This window comes from Orbicella faveolata, unplaced genomic scaffold (genome assembly GCF_042242905.1).
Source record: "Orbicella faveolata isolate gen_17 unplaced genomic scaffold, um_ofav_v1 contig_35, whole genome shotgun sequence".
Taxonomy (NCBI): Eukaryota; Metazoa; Cnidaria; class Anthozoa; order Scleractinia; family Merulinidae; genus Orbicella; species Orbicella faveolata.
This window is the reverse complement of record NW_028301564.1, coordinates 18,374,692-18,394,123: the sequence shown is the minus strand read 5'-3', so window position 1 is coordinate 18,394,123 and position 19,432 is coordinate 18,374,692. Positions and strand designations below refer to the sequence as shown.

At 39.2% G+C, this 19,432-nt stretch overlaps 1 protein-coding gene across 8 annotated transcripts; it reads left to right on the top strand.

The window, feature by feature from the left end:
* The first annotated feature begins 733 nt into the window (after nt 1–733).
* Nucleotides 734–18,591, top strand: LOC110055585 (beta-lactamase-like protein 1). Of its 8 annotated transcripts, none has more exons than XM_089272929.1 (14): nt 734–947; nt 8,835–9,075; nt 11,058–11,087; nt 12,062–12,202; nt 12,866–13,006; nt 13,765–13,886; nt 14,672–14,833; nt 15,236–15,364; nt 15,650–15,764; nt 16,114–16,189; nt 16,567–16,707; nt 16,927–17,036; nt 17,542–17,932; nt 18,246–18,591. In XM_089272929.1, the coding sequence occupies exons 2-13, from the start codon at nt 8,869–8,871 to the stop codon at nt 17,920–17,922; spliced, it is 1,755 nt and encodes a 584-aa protein (XP_089129055.1). In that variant the 5' UTR covers nt 734–947; nt 8,835–8,868; the 3' UTR covers nt 17,923–17,932; nt 18,246–18,591. The 8 variants fall into 8 exon arrangements, with proteins under 8 accessions (XP_089129055.1, XP_089129057.1, XP_089129056.1 ...); XM_089272931.1 differs by lacking the exon at nt 734–947 and adding an exon at nt 4,111–4,257; XM_089272930.1 differs by lacking the exon at nt 734–947 and adding an exon at nt 4,264–4,412.
* Nucleotides 18,592–19,432: the final 841 nt, after the last annotated feature.

The following is a 19,432-nucleotide window of genomic DNA, read 5'->3' as shown; positions in this document are numbered from 1 at the left end:
GACCATTTGACTTTTGAAGGGGAGTGGGGGTGGCTGATTTGGAAAGAAAATATCCTGCAAACATACTTGTACCAAAACAAAATTTCTGCGCACGACCGTGACTGCAAAAAAAAAAAAATTCACATACATTCAATGAGCCAAAACAAGCATGTTACACAGCGAAAAAAATATGATGCATAGACTTGTCTTGAGGAAAAAAAATTCCTAGTTCATGGAAAATCCGTGCCTGCACCAGACTGCACCCCTCCTCCTCCCCGTTCAGATAAGATAAAATCCCCCCTTTACATTGGTGTTCATCCCCACTTCCTCGCCCCCCACCACGATCGGTTGCGATTGTGGAAAAACGCATGTGATGTCAAAACTGTCGAGCGCGAATTATTTCAAACTAAAGTTAGCTAACAAAATCGAAGTAAAGTGTCTTACTGGGATCATTCAAGACAGTGAAACAATCTTGCAAAAAAAACTTGGTATTTGCCCCTTCACGAAATACTCGTCAGGAAAATTAGGAAAGACAGAAGAGAAAATTAGATTGGGGGTACACTGAATTTCTCAGGTCCAACATCCAAAGAAACATCCGCAAACGGTCAGGAGAATTACTATTTTCAGCCAAGTGTGGACTTAAGTTTGGTCGTATAAAGCTATTATCCTAATTAAACTTTTCTTGGTTTTTTAAAACCATTGTGTTTATGCCAACACACGTCAGGTGCATAAAAAAATTTACATATTCGATGTTGCCATAAACAAAATTTCGATTAATACCCGCTTACAGCCTGAATACTGTGATATAAGACGTCCTTTCAGACTTAAATTTATAGTTTTCTTCGAACACAAGTGGAAAGGCAAATTACAGGATACGAATTGTTCCTTGTAAAGGAAGCACATTTAATGTCTCCCTAGGAGAGCTGAAGATGGATTAAAGAGAATGGAGGGGCTGCTGTTAGTAGCAGGTATTTATAAATACAATAATTCACATTTAGACTATCTCGCTCGTTGGATAAACACATACCTAAATATTACGAAAGCCACTACTAATAATTTTAGCTGTACGTGATTCTCGGCGATAGTGAACTCACAAATACAATATTTTTTTTAAAAATGTATTTATTCTATATTGACTTAAATGCGTAGGATACAATTTTAATTTCGTTCTAGTCCTTTCTAGACCTGCACGGAAACAAAGATATCCCACGTAGATGCAATGTTTGAAATAGCAAATACAGTAATAAAATGGTCGTTACTTAAGCTAGATAAAAGCTTTCCCAGCATAATGTTTTATGTGACTTTATATTTTTTTTTTCATCGAAACGGCAGAAAAAAATTGCGAAATGGAAGCAATATTAGTCTAAAACAAATCATACTATTTCGAATTGTATTTCAGTCGTTGTGAATTATGTATTCAGTGTTTATTTGAGAACACAATACAAGAAAAGTTCGCCACAAAAATTCGCCACAAAAACTTTTGTTACACTGTACATGTGCAACAAATCGAATTACTTCGACGTGAAAAATTTGAGAATTCAACTCAATGCGCGTAAACAGAATTTAAAGGATAAAACATTCAAGCCAGTAAAATTTCGACCACCATATTGTCGATGGTTTCTGTCATAGACAATTTCGGGCTTATGTACTTTCGGTTTTTTTTTCTTTTTTTTTTTCTTTCACTTTCACTTCCCTCTCGGTCACATTTCACTAGTTTTAACCCTTGCGTCTAGCTATGAAAGAGACCCCTTGAGACTGAAGAAGGAATGACACAAAACAACTTGATTAAAATTCACCATCTTTATTAATTCATAACTTGAATCGAACTATCAACTGACAATGCGCGGCAAAACTTGAAGTTCTCAAATTGACACTACATCCTCGGCTCACTGAAGTCTCTTCCTTTCTGACTACCAATAGTTCAGTCATTCCTTCTTTGAGCAAGCTGAAGCGAAAAAATGTGAGAAACTAGGAAATGGCAGAATCTAAACTCCTTATTTAGTAACACTATTCTACTGACGCATTATTGGCCATCACAGTGATATGGCTTTGTCCCAGATCGCTCAATCCGGACTCCAACGCACCAAGTATTGTGGCCGCCGCGCCTTCACCTGTTAAGTTTTCCTGATATCTCAGGTATTACTGGTGTTACCGGTATCACTGGAATTACTGGTATAACTGGTATAACTGGTATTTCTTTTCGATGAAAAAGTTCTGGTTTGAATTTTCGGAATTTCTAGTGACGAATGGGGCCATTTTTTTGACGAATGGGCGGTAAAACACTATTCTGGGGAATAGTTTTTCTCCGAAATTCTGTAAAAGAGGACAACCTCACGAGGTAGACTCAAATTTTCGGCAATTTCCGAACCGTACCATTCGTTTCAGTTTCTAAATTTTTCGGAATTTCTGGTTAAATCATTGGAAAGCCCCTTCTTAGACCACTAAAATTCAGGTATCTGGAAAACGTTTCATTGACTGACTAAGATATGTTGCAAAAAAGAATCGATGGTGTGATTTTGTTTAGTTTTCAATACATTGGGCTGTCTGTGTAAGATGATTAAGACCTACCGCTTCGGGGAGACCTATATTACCTGCCTGCCTGCTCAAGTTTGATCAATGAGAGTTTTCCGCTGGCCGGAGAAGTTAGTTTACAACGAGATTATTTCGAAGATGCTAATACTAGTCTCGAAATAAGAAAGATAATTGAAGAGCGCAAACTGGTTCTGTGATGGACTGACTTCCAATCTTGTTCCCGGGGCTTTTGTCTCACGTTTGTAACGGGCCAAATACCATTTTGCAGTACTTGGCCCATTCGGTTACTGGCTATTGATAATTATTACACAATACCTACATTTGCAGTCCCAGTCCAAGTTAAAAATGGCGTTGGGAAAATGAGACTTCCATGCGAGGATCAGTCAATGATTGACAGGTATATGAGGTATTCTTTCTCACTGACAGCAGCCTCAAAACGTCTGAGAAAATTTTGTTCTTAAAGCGCACAAATGGATGCGCGTTAATGGTTGATGTGCTGGCATGGACTCCAGTCGGAACGAGCGGTCTGAGTTCGATCCCTGGCCGGGATCACTGTACTGTGTTCACGAGTCACAGTGCCTCTCTCCACGCAGGTGTATAAATAGATACCGGCGAACTTGATGCTAGGGTTAACCCTGCGATGGACTGGTATCTTACTATCATGCCGTGCAGGGGGACTGAGATGTACTCCTAGTCGCGATTCATGCTACAGAAATCGGGTGTGCTTGTCGGAAATTTTGAAAAGAACTCCCAAGAGGTACCAAGATCCCGTGTTTGTGGGCGTGGCTTAAAATATTCTCACCCCTAAGAGGTACCAATTCTTAAACTTATCTCCTGTCATATTTTTTCGGCCCAATACCCTAAAAGGTACCACAAAATCTTCCGCTGTGGACCTTTTGTAGCTGAGCACCCTAAGAGGAACCAAAACCGTTTTTAACCCCTAAAAGGTACGACGAACATCCCCGGCCTTTTTATATGGGAGACGCTGAAAAATAGAGGGGAACTGGCGATTACTCTCTCCAATGATGCAGAATAACCATTGTAACATACTACTTGTCTAAATAGTTAACCGAATTTTAGATTGCTTTGTAGATAGAATCGCAATGGACAATGACTCGTAACTCGTAGTAACTTTTTCTACCTTTGCTTTAAAAGTAGCGAGGGTACAGCTGGGAACTTTTATTAGCGGTATACAATAGAGTTATTAAATTAGTTAGAAATGACTGTATATTTTTTTTTCTAGTTCTTTAGTAAATTTATTCGTAAGTTGCAAAGAAAAAGAAATCACTGATGAATCATTTAACATCGCGTGACCAAGCCAGGTAACAAGTAAATATATTTCATTAACCAGTGAAAAGAAAAGTCACGCGGTAGGAACCTTAAAAATGTGGTTAGAAATATAACTGCACGCGTCTATTTATACTTGAACGAACTACTCACATGTTTCTAACGCGATACACATCTTTAAATCTGATATTCAGTTAAATTAGTTGACACTGTATGACCTTCAGACCAGACGTTTTCGTTATTATTTGACTAACCAAGGCACTGCAATGTTTAATATTTACTCAGACATGCGATTAATGAATACCTAACTAAAGTAACACCCTCGAATATCCGGCGACAGTAAGTAAACGAAAAATATGCACGTTCAAGTCTGGGTGAAATGTAGTCCTAAATGTCGCAGTACTCCGTTGAAAAGACTTCAAGGATATAAATATCATCACATAGAGATTCTTATTACTGGTATGTCAGGCTTTGGAGATTTATGGTTACTTTATGAACCTCTTTGCGAAGGGTAATACCACTAACACGAACAAGATTGATATCAGTTGGTCAGCCACAAAATAAGACAAAAGAAATGGCTTGACTGTACGTGTAGGAGGGGTTCTGTAGAGGCGGTAAGTAAATGGAGTACTATTGAATTATGTACATATGTCATGACTGATATAAAGAGCTAAAAGGTTACAGAAGATCATTGAAGATCAGGAGCGGTATATCTCAGTGTGATTAAAATTTCCAGACGTTGAGAGCCAGCTCTCTAACGTGGCGGTCATGAGACTCGCTTATAACTACTTGTCGTGGGTTCGAAACCAGCCAGGTGCTTTTAATGTTCACCAGCTTTTTTTCACTTTGTTAGAAAAAAAATCTAATTACAAGTGTCTGGAGCTATTCCTGTATTATTCGCTCGTCTGAAGAACTATTGTCTTCATTTTAATTTGAAGGGATTGCTTTCCTACGCGATAATCCGAGGTCATATTCCATAAAATACTCTAGTTTGATCAGCCGTTTCGTGTATTTCGAATCTAATTTAATAAACGTTTTTCCAAATCTGGCTCTTTAGGTGTATAATATGATCAATGCCTTTGTGATTTATTCGAATGAAGACGGTACACCTATTTGAAGAGACGGACGAAACGATATAAGATAGATTTCGTGCAATCGGTGCAGACAATTGACCTTTGGTAAATTTTAGTCTCCTAGCTCGTGGAAAAATCGGATAAAACATTAAGATACCCGGAGAAACAAAAAAAAAAAAAAAAAAAGGAAACTCGCTGCACTGAACACAAGACAGGAAAGGAAAAGAATTTATATTTCCAAGATATTGCACCTAGAGTGATCAATATATCATTTCTCTTTGAAATGTTAATGCAATTCAAACGGTAGGTTGAGAGAATACACGAACATATCAACAAAAAGACCATTTCTAGTTTGACCAGTAACTCTCAACTGTTGTAGTGCCATAGGAAATGAATGGGGGAAGGGGGGGACCAGCATAGCCTGATCCTCAGACGTCCGCGGTCGTTCGCGGCCACTTCGCTACCCCTCTAAGAGAGAGGGGAAGCGAAGTGGCCACGACCGACCTCGGACGTCTGAGGATCAGGCTAGGACCAGCAGGGAGAATTTGAACACTGACATAAGGAATGTGACTATTGTATCTTGTAACAGTTATTGTAGTCTAAGAGGTGTGTTTTTAGTAAGTAATTTGTAGTGAGAGCTTGAGCTGGCAGCACGAATAGAACGTACCGGTCTGGAAAGCAGTGATAAAGGTTTATTTTATCATGTAAATCACTGAAAAAAAGAGCTCACTGCGTACATTGAATCGCGTGACCGTGCAATACTTTAATTACGTCTTTGACGTCACCGCCGGAGGCTTACATCATTTGCAATGCATGATCACTCTCAATTAAGCAGATTATTCTTGATATCTACACACATAAAAGAATAGAAACAAGTTGCCGTTTAGCGTGTGTCGAGAGATAAACACACGCCGAGATAACCCACTGGGAAACAAATAAGGCGGCGATAAAGGTATGTTGTTCGTAAACGTCAAATGCTTAAGATTTCCTTATGCTACAATTAGCTTGGTGTTGAAAGAATTTGTGAAGTGCATGTCCCATGTATCGTGTATATTGATGTTTGATGCGATCGGATTAGTAACAAAGAGTTTTTCCGCAGCTTGAATCCAGCAATCCATAAATTAGCTTCAGTTACCTTCATCAGAAAACTTCTCTAGATATTTAGGAGCAATTAGCTGAACTAAGAGGTATTCATAGAATCGAAAACGTTCGAGTATGTTGTTTTTAATGCTAGCATCGTTAAGAACGTGATGGACATTGTTTCCGTTGAATTGACACGAAATTATTCAAAAATCGTCAATCCCTACGAAAAAGTCACGAGGAAGTATTAACGGAATACTTTTAGAAAAGGAATACCTCTCAACTGTTTTTTTTTTCTCTTCATGCGTTTGAATCTCCACTGCAGGGAAGAAGTTGAAAAACTTATGATTTGAATATTCTGAGTGCCTTAGCGACCCTCTTTCATCGTGGAACTGAATACAATATATCATAACATTTCTGACCTAAACAAATTGATGGTGAAACAATATGATGGCAAGTCTTCTATTCAGTGTAGTTAATGATTTTTCCTCTTACTTTTCTTACGTGGCAAATAATAATTGTTATTGAGCAAGTACGTCAAACTGGCCGAGCGGTTGAGACTGTTGAGTGTGTTTTGATCTATCTCTTTCCAGGTCAGTTGTTTCGAAACACTTTCGTCGTTTTTGGAATAACCGAGGTTCACTTTTGTTTTAATGCTCACTTTCTTTGCAGTCACATTGTTTTATCTTCTGTTAGTGGTATTGGTGTCAATCGTTTAAATAATGACTGAAATATTTCCAAGTATTTTCTTTATGCTTTTAAGCTATGTTCAACTTCGTTGTGTTGCGATGATCGGTTCCAACATCCTCTCTCTCGGAAAGATTGATCTTCTTAACGCCAGAACAGTAGTGCAACACGTGACTAATGTCGGAGGTAACAGAGAGTGCTTCCAGTAATCATGCATGAATTTTACTTACTTACTTAGCATACTTACTTTACTATTTTTTTGGATTTGTCCTTACGTTCACTTTTTTCCGAAAAAGCTTTTCACTCACTAACTTAGTCAAGATTTTCTCCTAAACAGGCCCCCCTCCGGACCTCTCTATTTTGACTAAACAACTTGTTACCCACCAATTACCTATTGATTATTACTCATTGATTTCATTGAGGTCGTACATTAGTTATGTCTGCATGGTATATTACGCGGTTGTAGGCAATCAGGATATGTTGTATTGTTTTCATAATTTTGCCCGCTGCTTTTTTCACTGCTTTGTCCTTGAAGTTTCACATTTCGAACATCTCTTTCAGTTGTTATTGTTTGTTTTTTTTTTAGTTGCTTTTGTCTCCTCTGCGAACGAGAATGGAGTCTGGAACGAAATGATGACTCTTTGGGGAAATGGGAAGGATTGCACTTATTTCGAACCCAGCTCCCTCAAATCGTCTACCCTCTGTCCAGTCCTTTCAATGGTTCGACTTTAGCGGTGTCACAGTGTGTGGCATTGTAGTTCTTTCACAAATCCCGGTAGATCCTGAAATAAAACAAACCGTTAAAATAACTTCATTTACTTATACCTCACGTTAACTCTTCGTTAACAGAGAACATTCTTCAGTCCTCCATGACCAAGAAAACTTAGACATTATTATTATTTTTTTGGATACAGGATTAAATTCGTCTTTGCGCCTTATTTCATCCAGCTCACTCACTTCTAGTATAATAGCGCGTACGTGATAACCGTTGAGCTAGAGCAGCCATTGAAGCCATTAAGATTGTACAACCTTTGTTTCTGAGACCTGTGCTATTGATTTTCTTAGCGTTTCATTGTTTTAAAGAAACCATTGAAAACATAATTAACGATCTAGAAAATGCCGCTTTGAATAGTTTTTGCACGCAGTGTCTTAACGCTTAACATGCATGTCCGAGACCTAAAAAACCAGAAGGCATCAACTACCTAAAGATTTGTACAAGAGGGCTTCATATTGGAAGCGAACACGCTTCACTGTGAAGCTTGCTGCTTTTGAAATTTTAAGCTATTACAAACACCATTGTTGGTCAGAGCGGAGAGTTAGAAAAATATATGATTAGAAATTCGCTTTTGAACATTCAGTAGTTTATAGTTTCTTGAAATTGCTTCGTAAACCAAGGCCAACTGCTATTGAACTACACCTTGCATGTTCCAGTAGGTTCCGAACAGGTGTTGCCTTAAAACATCAACACGTACGAAGTAAAGAAGTGATTTCGACAGAACAGAAGAAAGAGGCGTCACTTACAAAGGCTACAAAGAAAAAAACGTCTAATTGTTTTTCTTTAAGCTTGTCATTCCCGCTGGGAGAGACTGTTCAACAGTACAAACTGTATGCAAATGTATGAAGCACCGTGGAAAAAAAAAAAACTTTACCGCGGTTAATAATTAATCGGAACTATTTTTATGGTTTGTTAAAATAATTCTTTAAAATTCATGCAACCATTTCCTTCTATGGAAATTTTGCATTGTCTTAGTTCGTGTTCCGACTGTTTATCGGTTTATCTGTAGCAGCCATAGATACCACGAGTATTGAAATGATGTGTTGTATCACTCGCACGACTTTTAACCCTGACCATTGTTCAACACTGCTCAAGTTTGACACGCTTGTAGATCTTGTGCTTTGTGACGAAAACAAAAGCGTGCACTCAAACTCGAGATTCTTGTAAACGGATTGTCATGTAAATGTTCGTACGAGCCAAGTGTAAAATTCACGCGTTCGGGAGACAGAGTTTGCTAAAGTTCTGCTTCGTAGCTGATTGAGTCATCTTCAAGAGTGAACAATGCAGTCGTGTATTGAGTAAGCTCTCAGAAATCTCTGCAATTTGATTGTGTTTGAGAACTCAGCTGTTCACGACCGTTTCATAGTACAGACACCAACAAAACATTTACACTTAGTAGAATGATTTATTCTAACTTTCAGGAACAGCGAGAAAGTCGACGATCGGCAAGGCTTGATGGCGGCCACCAAAAGAGATGACGAAATATCGGCGACTGGTGATTCCCAGTGTGTCGTCTCTTACCCCGATGTTACCTCGAGCAAGGAAGCCAGGACCATCGGTCGGCTCAAACTCGCCCTGGAACTTGTCACTCTGGGGTTCCTTACAATGACTGTTCTCTTCATATGGCAAATCACACAGAAAAAATCGGCTGCTACAGATCAGGTTTGTCGCGTAGCGAGTAGCGGTCTAAGACTTGATGCCGCAGACTTTATTAGCTTCTTTAAGTCGTTGTAACATATTTTGAATTCCTCGATATGATTCATTGTAGAACTCTTGTTTACACATTCAGCATGTAAATGACACTTTTTTGTACACAATGCATGGGTGTTCATTCTTCCAAACACAGCCCAAACATGCCTGCACGCAAACCATTGCATTTGTCTCTGTATTTAAAAGACCAAAACTGCTGACATTTTGATTATCAGCGTAGAATTGACCTTTAACTTTCACGCTGGCTACCGCCGCCAATCAAGCGCAAGCTATAATGTCTATAATGTTACTGCTTGTCAGTTTACCTAAGAACTGTTTAGGCCCACTATAAGGACGTCCTCTGCGGACACCTCGTTATTACGAGCACATATATTTAATTTTACTCAAGGCGTAAATAAATTAAAGTTAACACAGGCTTTCTCTCTCGCACAACGAACACGTTTTTGTATTGAGTAAACCTTGCCAAAGTCAGCTTGAAGCTTCATAATCATCGTCAGAACTGTATCGCTGAACCAAGGCCAACACCTTCCTCATCAAGTACAACCCTTTTTGGACCTGCAATTTGTGAGCTAGAGAAAATCGCTCATATACCCAGAACAATTTCATTTCAGAATCAGTGGTTTTGCGTAGAGGACTAGATTTCCTTCTGGAAATGGGTCAGAAAATGTAAAATGTTTAGCCCAAAAGTAATGAAACTTTTTTAACCCGCCGCGCGAGTTATTTATGGGAAAAGTTTCCCCGCCATTCAGTACCCCTCTGATTGGTTAAGAATACAGAATGCGTTATCTCCCCTTTTTGCAGAACCTTTATAATGTAACATTGGGAAACAATTCGTTGATCTTATTTTGTTATTGTGTACAGTCCGCATGGAAGTGACGAAATCATGTAATAAGAGGTGTTAAGGGAAAACGGATGCTTTACCCATCAGTGCTCTCGTCACTTACATTTATTTCGGAGCGCAAGTTTTTAATAATTTACTGTCAAGCATAAAAGAAACTGAATATTTGTTAATTTTTAAAACAATGATTAAGGAATTTTTTAGTGAAAGTTCTTAGAATTTTTATATATTGTACATAGTTTTTATGTAATGCTTTTAGGACTTCTATTGTTATTTTAATTCTATTTGTAGTTGTCCAGGGCACCCCTTGATAAGAGCATTTGCTGACGGGTTTACCTTGGTTAAATATATTTATATTATTATTGTTATTATTATTATTATTATTATCATTAAAAAAATCATTAGCATTAGCATTAGCATTAGCATTAGCATTAGCATTTGTATTAGTATTATTTCAGTTTTCCCTACTGTTATGATATAGACCGATTTTTGGACGAACTAAATGCGCCATTAATGAAGCTACATTATTAATAAAATAAACAAGATGATTAACACTATTTTGTCTGGTCGACGAGATCAGTCAGTGCTGTCAAGAACGTAACTGATGTCTTCCTCAATGAGAAACGCCCCGGAAATGCTACTTAGCTTGGATCAAAATAGCTGATCTTGTATTTTTTGATAAAAGATCGGCTATTTTGTATCGAGCTTAGCACTGTATCTCAGAGCTCTTCTTTGGCGGTCAAGAAAGCGAAGGCCTGTGGTCAAGAATGCTGGAACAGGCTAGAAGGGGGACCGGCCAGTGCCTCAAAGTTTTGATCAATACTCTAATCATGTGTACCTGTAGATCAGCCTTGAGAGGTCGCTGACAGGCCTAACCCATTGTTACATGGGAATCAACAAAAGTAAACATAGCATGGGCAAAAGGGAAGGAGAAGATTTCCTTTACTAATACTGGCTTGTATTTGTTTGTTTTTTTTGTACCCCGGTTTTCACGTGCGGACGCGTTTCAGTTGCTTATGCTTGCACTTATTCGTATGGTTTAATAAGACCCATCAGTCTTTTACTAAAAATCGTGCTTTTTGATTTTCTTCATCAGAACCCTACTGTTGATCCATTGAAGGATGAGGTGAGTCGAAAGTAAACTGATGCCGTTTTCCATTCCTGTAAACCAAATCTTTCCACTGAAAAGCGTTTATCTTACGGGACAAACATTCCGCCTTCACGTTATGTACTTGGTACTACACCACCTTGGTTGCAAAAGGTATACGTTCGATCAGGAAGTCCTTGTTATCTGTTATCTGAACATTACAGATATCCTACTATATACCTTCGTTTACTGGCTGGAAGATTACGAAGCGTTGCAGAACTACAGTTTATTTAACCGTGGAATGCGACTCTTTGACAATTTGTTGAGTATATCAAAACATTTACCTGCTCACTCGCGCGGAATGTATCGTCTGATTTTAGTCCACTTGGCCTACTACGATCTCATATGCTAAACATAAGCGCGCGTGATAATTATGAATTACTACTTAAAGCATCTTTACTAAATATGCGTGGTAATACTAAACAGACGGTGTATGACAAATGTATCCTTGGTAGAGGAAAGTTACTGTGTGTCATGATTGTAAGCTAGGTTTTCTAGGGTGGTATTTAAACATAAGCCTAAATTCGACTCGAAATGTGCCCGGATACTTGTCCTTGGACATTATCTGTTCCGTGGAAGCGAACAGTTTTCCGAGAGAAAAACTGTAAGTCTCGCCGGAGGAACAGATAATGTCCAAGGTCAAGTATCCATGCATATTTTTGCGCCAAATATAGCCTATTGTGTTTATTATCCTTCAAATATTTTTCGAAACACGCGGGATCTTCTGAAAATTGGGAAAAATATCACTTGAATATTTCCCAGTTTCAGCTGGGACATATTCAGTCACGTGACGCTTTTAGACCAATCGCGTGCGTGCGAAAATATTTGATGGCTTAGACGGATCATAAAAGCAGTCATTTCAACGATCAAGAATTGTGCTGGAACCGGCCGGTCATTACCTTAACATTATCTCCACGCAGTTCTTTTCATAGGTTTTTGTGTTTTTATTACAGAAATATTTGTCTTTCAAAGCATCTCCGTGTCCGATTATGATAGAGAAAGCTACACCGCCTCGGCTGTTTCCCATTGAAGTGGAACGGTCTCTTTATCAAGCAGATATCATCTTTAACGCCTATCAGGGTGAACAGGGTCTAGTAAGTGAAACTAACTGAGCTTTGTCGGCTGTATCTGTGTGGTAAAATGTACAGTTAGACGATTATTTCTTTCCATTATGTGATTGCAGTGGTTAAAGTACTAGTAGGCTCATATCAGCCAATCACAGTATACATTTTCTCTATTTCAACCAATCATAAGGTTAGATTTCTAGCCGTTGTGGCATCGGGTTATCGGGGAAAGAAGGTGGGCGCGTAAAACGGCTAGAAATCGAGCTTAAACAGTTACTATGAACAAAAACAAAACTAACCATGACTTGGTTCATGCGCGTTCCCGCGCTCGGTCCCAGTTCGTGTTTTGATTAGTTCATCGCGTTTAATTTTATGTTGAGATTACTTTAGTTTTGTGACAATCACTACAGTATTACAGATGTACGATAAACTACTTTGTATTGTGTCAGTTGTATTTTATTGTAAGCCCTGATTAACACTAGTTGCATCAATGTGCCGGTAAATGCGTTACTTTGCGATAATAGATTTATCATGTGAAACACTTCCCTTTCTCTTCTGGGCCCTCCCCCTTGAGTCCTCCCCCACCCCTCCCATCATCAATACGACTTGGATGTAAAGGATAGTCCGCGGGTGGGGTGGTTCACTAAACCTTTTTTACAATAATGTAACTACGCTTATGTTTAATATCTACAGGTGGGAATGACCGGTAACGTAGTTTATCAAGATCAAGTAGTGTGGAGAAAGAATTACGGTCTCAAAGACAAAAATAACAGGAGAGACCCCCCTAATCAGGACACCGTATTTCGAGTTGCAAGCATTACTAAAATATTTACGGTAAGCATCATTAGTTTTGAACTTCTGAACGTGGCATTTTCAACCATTTTATCTTAAATTTCTTGATGAGGACCTGTGAAGCACGCATTGACATCTCCAGCTCTTCGCGCAATGCATCAGTGATACAGCTAAGTGGACGGCCGTCTCCTATACTGAACGTATATGATGAGCATTTTTCTCACCATAGCTAGCTTTCTGCTTCTTCAAGTTATTTGGGCGTAGAGTAAAGGAGTTCAGAAGCATTGTTTTAAAGAATTCATTATTTTTTTTTTCTTATAAATACACCTTAAGGGGGCTTAAAACAGTTTCCAGCTCTTTCCAACATTTAGCATTTGGTGGGTCATTATAAAAATTCTTTATCAGTTGATTCTACAATCATTCTATCAACAAACTGCCCAATCATTTTAAACACATTGTTGTCATTTTCGTGTCCCAATAGATTACCATAGCAACAGTATGACCTGCTTAATTTTAGCTAGCTTTAATTACGTATATTTCAAAAACGGATCGGTGAAACCCATTTTCTATTAAGCGGGATAAGACGCAACTATTGACAAAGTTTTAAAAAAAATTCTGTGCGGGGTTCAGAACCACCTTAAGTTTTCGATGATTTTATGGAATACCTCTCGAAGCAATGCATAGCCAGAATATGTATAGCCTGGCAATTATGCAAAAGCGTATTGTATATTTGTTGGAATTTCGTTTTGTTATAGTTAATTTTATGCACTAACAGCTATATGAATGATTGCTTTGCACAGAGTATATTTGTGTTTAAACTTCTGGAAACTGGCAGCATAGACTGTCTTGACGATCCTTTGGAGCAATACGAGCCAAGATTTCAAGTCAGAAATCCTTTCAATCAACAAAAAATAACTATCAGGTGAGAAATGTTGTCTAGCACAGTGATAGCAGTTTTAAGAGGCAGCCGTTAGAAAACCTCTTTCTTTTTTGCAAGCGGGAGTTCTGCTCATTTTTTTGTTTGACAATGCAGCATCATTCCAACTGAAGTAAAGAAAGAAGCGTAATCGATTATCCAAGCCATGCGATAAAAAAAAGAACAATTACAAAGGAGCAATTACAAAATGAACGAACAAATAAGCGTTCGAAGGAAAAGAGGAAAAAACAAACAAACAAACAAACAAATTTTAACTCTCGAAAGACAAAAAAGAGACCAAGCAGTTATAAGCTGAAGGAGGAATACTCCAGAGGGCGTGGTTTGGGGGAATCTCAAGAAGAAGGAAGATCAAGAGGAGTTAGTGGGAGATGGAACTGACATACAAACTTTCCTCATATATCTGCACCCACCAAGCCGTTTTTGAGATGAAAGCTGACATTTTGTTTTGTTTGCCTGTGGCTTGCTTTTGTTCCTGGTGCGGTATTCCTGTTGTAGGGCTGGTCGTAGATCACCTGTTGAACAGCATCCATCAGTAACTGTATCGCTCTAAGTGGGTGCCCTGCACATAGTTTTCCTCAAAGTATTAAATTGATCACACTATTTACACGTACAGGACAATAAGATATATTGACAAAGCGTCCTGCATCCCATCTTTCGCATTGTTTCATCAGTGTGTGTCTAATCGTTCGTGAAGATTTTATATCTACGATATTTGATTTGTACACGAAACGTCATTCTTAGAATTTGTGTCTCTCTCTACCCATCCACAGGCAGATCTTGTCTCATACCTCAGGCCTCCCCCGTGAGGTGCCATGCGGTGATTCGTACTCATACAGTAAAATTCACTTGTGTCCTGTTAACACTACGTACGTCCTTCAACAACTCAGGAACACAGAACTGAAATCTCCTCCTGGCAGACTGCCACACTACAGGTGAGACCTGATGCTTAGCTGTTAATGATCTTAACTTCTGCTCATTCCAAACTCTTACTTCTAATTGGCTAAAAAATGAGGCTTGTGAAAAGCCTCAAAAAGAGATGCAAATAGTGTCGTCACGAATCCCGGACGGCAGTCGAATCCATGATCTTTCAAACACTGGTGGAATGCTCTACCCCTGAGCCACGTGTTCGTTTTGTTTTTCAGCACGCGGGGTATTATGAAACATAAAGAAACTAAAGGAGCCAAACCCATTCGTTGCTTGGGAAAAAGCAGTAGATTAACTCAGTCAGTCTAGTCCTTGTAACACCCCAAGGGAATACGAAAGTTATACGTTGTGACCGGGATATCACTGAGGTAGTTCCAAATTTAATAATGTTTCTTTCTTTTGTTTTGTAGCAACTTAGGCTATGCCCTGATTTCTCGGGTATTAGCAGAGAAATTTGCAAACAACGACTACGAGGGATGGGTGCAGAGAAATATCTTTGATCAACTAGGAATGACGAACACAGGATTCGATCTTGGAAGGTACTTGTGTGATAAAGTTCTTTTTTTTTCTTTGTGAGGGAAGGGGCGGGGGTTATGGGTGGGGTGAAGAGATGTTGCACGTGGTCTTTTTTTCGGACTGATTATATACAAGCAACCGTAAAGTGGAGATGTACGATACCCAGGATCACTTGCGGTGTCCTTGAGCCTCCACTGCAAACCCTGTTTCTTAATTACACAGCTGATCTTATAGTAAAATTTGGGTTTCTTGAAAAGGCTCTCTTATGTCTACTTGAAATAATAATTTCTGTCATGTACGTCTTTCAGAATGTCCTCTAACAAAGCTGTGGGCTACGATTTCGATGGCGAAGCTCCCTTGGTAGACTGGGACTGGGCAGCGCCGGCCATACAGGCATACTCCACAGCAAACGATCTGTATAAGGTTGGGAAATCATATTGCAGTTTTTTAACTTTTCATGCAAATGTCTGAACTCCAGGAAAAGTGTTCTCTCTTTGGCTTGGGATACCTCGTTCTAAAATCGTTGCTCTACGTTGATGGATGCCATGATGTAATTTGTAGCTGTGATCTAAGTTATGGCTTGAAGTCAGACTACGAGTAGTCCCTTTGTCGCTTAGTTCATTTTGCGTGACCATAAATTTTCTCGCAGTTTTCTTTCGTGTCACGCACGACGGACTTAGCGAAAGAGGGACTACTCGTAGTCTAGCGTGAAGAGCAATGCTTGTAGTGATACGTGTGATGTGTAAGAGGGATTTTTCCTTTCTGCATATAGCTGATGACCATGTTACTGGGAACTTCAAGAACAACAGTACTACAAAGAGAACTTCTTCAGCAGTTGATGAAACCAGGTGAGTGTCTGCGTGTTAAGCCGAATTTTGCCAATGATCACTGAACATGTAGGACTTTATGAATGGCACATTGGGCTCATGGCTAGTGTGATGGACTGCTGGTAGAAAGTTTCGGGATCGATCCCTGGTTGGGGCCATATTGTTGTGTATTTGCGTGAGATATGTTACTCTCAAAGTACCTCTTTCCACCCAAAAGTATAATTGAATATCGGCAAAGTGTAAAGGCAGAGCTTCCATCCCATCCAGGGGATCCAAATAACAAGAAGATTTTTTGTCATGCGTTTCTGTTTACGGCCTGAAGAAAGAGAAGGTAAGACAAATCTGCGCTAGGACTTAGAACAAACTAACTATTTTTTTTCCTTTACCTCGCCTGGTAGATTTCATGTATCCAGATGGTAAAACAGTGTTTGGGACTGGATGGGAGATTACAGATGTTGGAACATACTCTGTGGTATCGAAATCTGGATTCGTTCCTGGTTATTCTGCTGGGTTTGCCTTTGTACCAGAGTTCAAGCTAGGTTTGTTCTTCTGTTTTCTTATTTTGTTTCTCGCATTTGCTTTCCTGACGAGAAGGAAGAGGGGAGGGAATGTGGATTGTCGAAGGGGGAGGGAGCGAGTGGGAGGAGAAACTAAACTGTCCCCAGTAAGCTTGAGGTCGAACTGTGCGGCTGTTAATAGAGCTGGGCACTGCCGAACTGAAGTTGGTTACAATAATTACTTTAAAAACCATTCCACAGGTGCTGCTGTCCTTGCCAGCGGTCGTGAGATTGCCTGGAGGGTAGTACAATCAATCGTTGAGACATTGGCTAAAACGACGGATGCAGTGTTGTTTAGCCAGCAACTCCAGGTAACAATTGTGGATTATGAATAAGTATTGACAAGATCGATAATCAAAATGATTTGCCTCGTATTATCTTAGGTCGAATGACGGAGAAATAGTTGATGTGTTAGAACAATTTTTCTTGTTCTTCCAAACTAGCACTCGTGTTTATTGTATGCCTTTAGATTGTTGTGCGCGCGAGTACCGCTAAGATTGCGAGATTTACCACTTACAACTTGCGAACCCAGTCAGTTTGGTGGGAGAACCTCTGCCTGTAGTCAGTTTTCCCCGATTTTTCCGATCGTAAAACACAAATCTATCCTCATGGAGCTCAGCCATGCTTATTGTGTTGTTCACGAATAGTAAAAGACAGCGTTTTAGAGGGATGTCTTCTTTTAGCACATAACATGGCGCTAACAAGTTGCGGTGAAATCTCGTAGTGTTGTCTCTTGGTCGCACTTCACTCAGACATAAGGCCCTCTAGTTCTTATATCTTCGTATCCTCAATGTTATTTTTTGCATATTTCTATAGATTGAACTTCTCCCCAATAATGAACAGTACCTTGGTGAATACGTAATTGTGTCCCAGTGGATTCCGGAAGTAATTGTTAACATTACCCAAGAAGACGGACTACTTCTGTTTACTCAACTCCCCGGCTCTCTCGGTTTTTCGTATCTAAAGCCCATTGCAGAGCACTCGTTTGAAGTCATTTACAGAGCTGGATTGGCATGTAGCGTTTATGGCCTAGGTCAGAATCGAGAACGAGTCTTCTTCGATCCACCGTCCTCAAATGGAAAGAGTCCAGGCCTCAAGTTCGGTCCTTTCATATTCAAAAGAACGTTGCCTACGGCTAAGAGCGATTTAAAGCCAAGAACTTCCAATTTGAACTTATCGCCTTCAGGCCTACTCTGACGTAATGATGGTATAGTTAATGTTATATATAGGATTTGGATATATTTATCTGGCTACGAAATGTTTGATATAAAAACCAGAACAGTCAACAATCACATACAATTACGTACATATCCAGATGAAAGGGTTGCTGGTCAGTTATAAATCAATTTTAAGCTATGTAAAAACATTGCCTACTTCAGGGATGAAACCCAGAGATTCTAATTCTTGAAATGATTTTATATTCTCAAATGTCGCTTAGTCACGCTACAGGTCGATCATACAAGGTCACGCAAAAGACCAGTCACGCTAATTCACACGATGGATCTTGTTCTCTTCAACAGACCAACAACAACAACAAAAGTAACAACAACAACAGCAGCAGCAGCAGCAACTCTATTTGGTATCTCTGTTTGGTTCAACTGGAGTTACGGGACCACATTTCATGTAAATTAATGGCTTAGCATAAACTGATATGGTTACGTTACGGTCTCAGAGATTCGTTCCAGAAACGTTTCTTATACGCATTGTTTTTGTACATATTTTGAATGGAATTTGGGCCGGGCCCCACAGAATCAAAGAGCCTAATTTAAATTTAAAATTATTTAAAAGGTTTTTACACACACATATTTAGAAAAAAAAAAAGAATATTGAAATATCAAAAGTAAAAGTAAAATTTTAAAAGCTCGAGTGTGCCTTTTATCATTGTTTCTTTTTGCAGACAAAGACCGGAAAAGCGCCAGTGGATGTACTTTTTTATGCATACTAAAACTTTCCTTCCTTCCTATTAAAGGGAACATTGAGAAAAAAAAAGGGAACAATGGGATTTATCAATAGAGAATAGGGAAAAAAAAATGGGATTTTCAAAGGGTCAAAGCAACATGCTACCAACTCTTTCCCCCTTCCCCCGGGTGGCCCCCCAAACTAGTAACTAGAGACGTCTGTAGTTTAGACATGATCCTTGCATACGCCCCAGGCTTCTAACATTTGAATTAGCCAATCAGGATTCAGCAGGCGTGAGAGACTGATCTGTCCTGACGTCACATGTATGTTAACAGGAAAGGGATTGAAGTCGGGCCACTTTTCTCACTGAAGACTGTATTGAATATTCACGAAAAACTCCGGCAAGGGTTTAAAAAACAAGAAACAATAATAGCTTGTAACAAATGAAAAAAAAATGAAACATTTTGTTCCTCTAAGCATTAACATGACGCCAAAACTGGTCTCGCCCGTCGCCAGGTATATAGGTTAATAGCTGTGTTATTCTTAACAAAATATCTTGTTCGTCGTTACATTAAACCGGGAATTCTCGAGATAAATGGGAGAAGAGATCAATACAACTTACCATTGTCTTTATTTTTGTTAGTTTCAAACACAATGTATTTTATCATGTCATTTCGTTCGAAAGGACAATACAGTTTTGACAGTCGCTCGCACTGCGGGCGCATGCGCCGTACGCAAGGATACTCACGCGCATTTGGAAATTAAGAATCATAATTGACACCACACAGTACAACAGACCAGTACAATG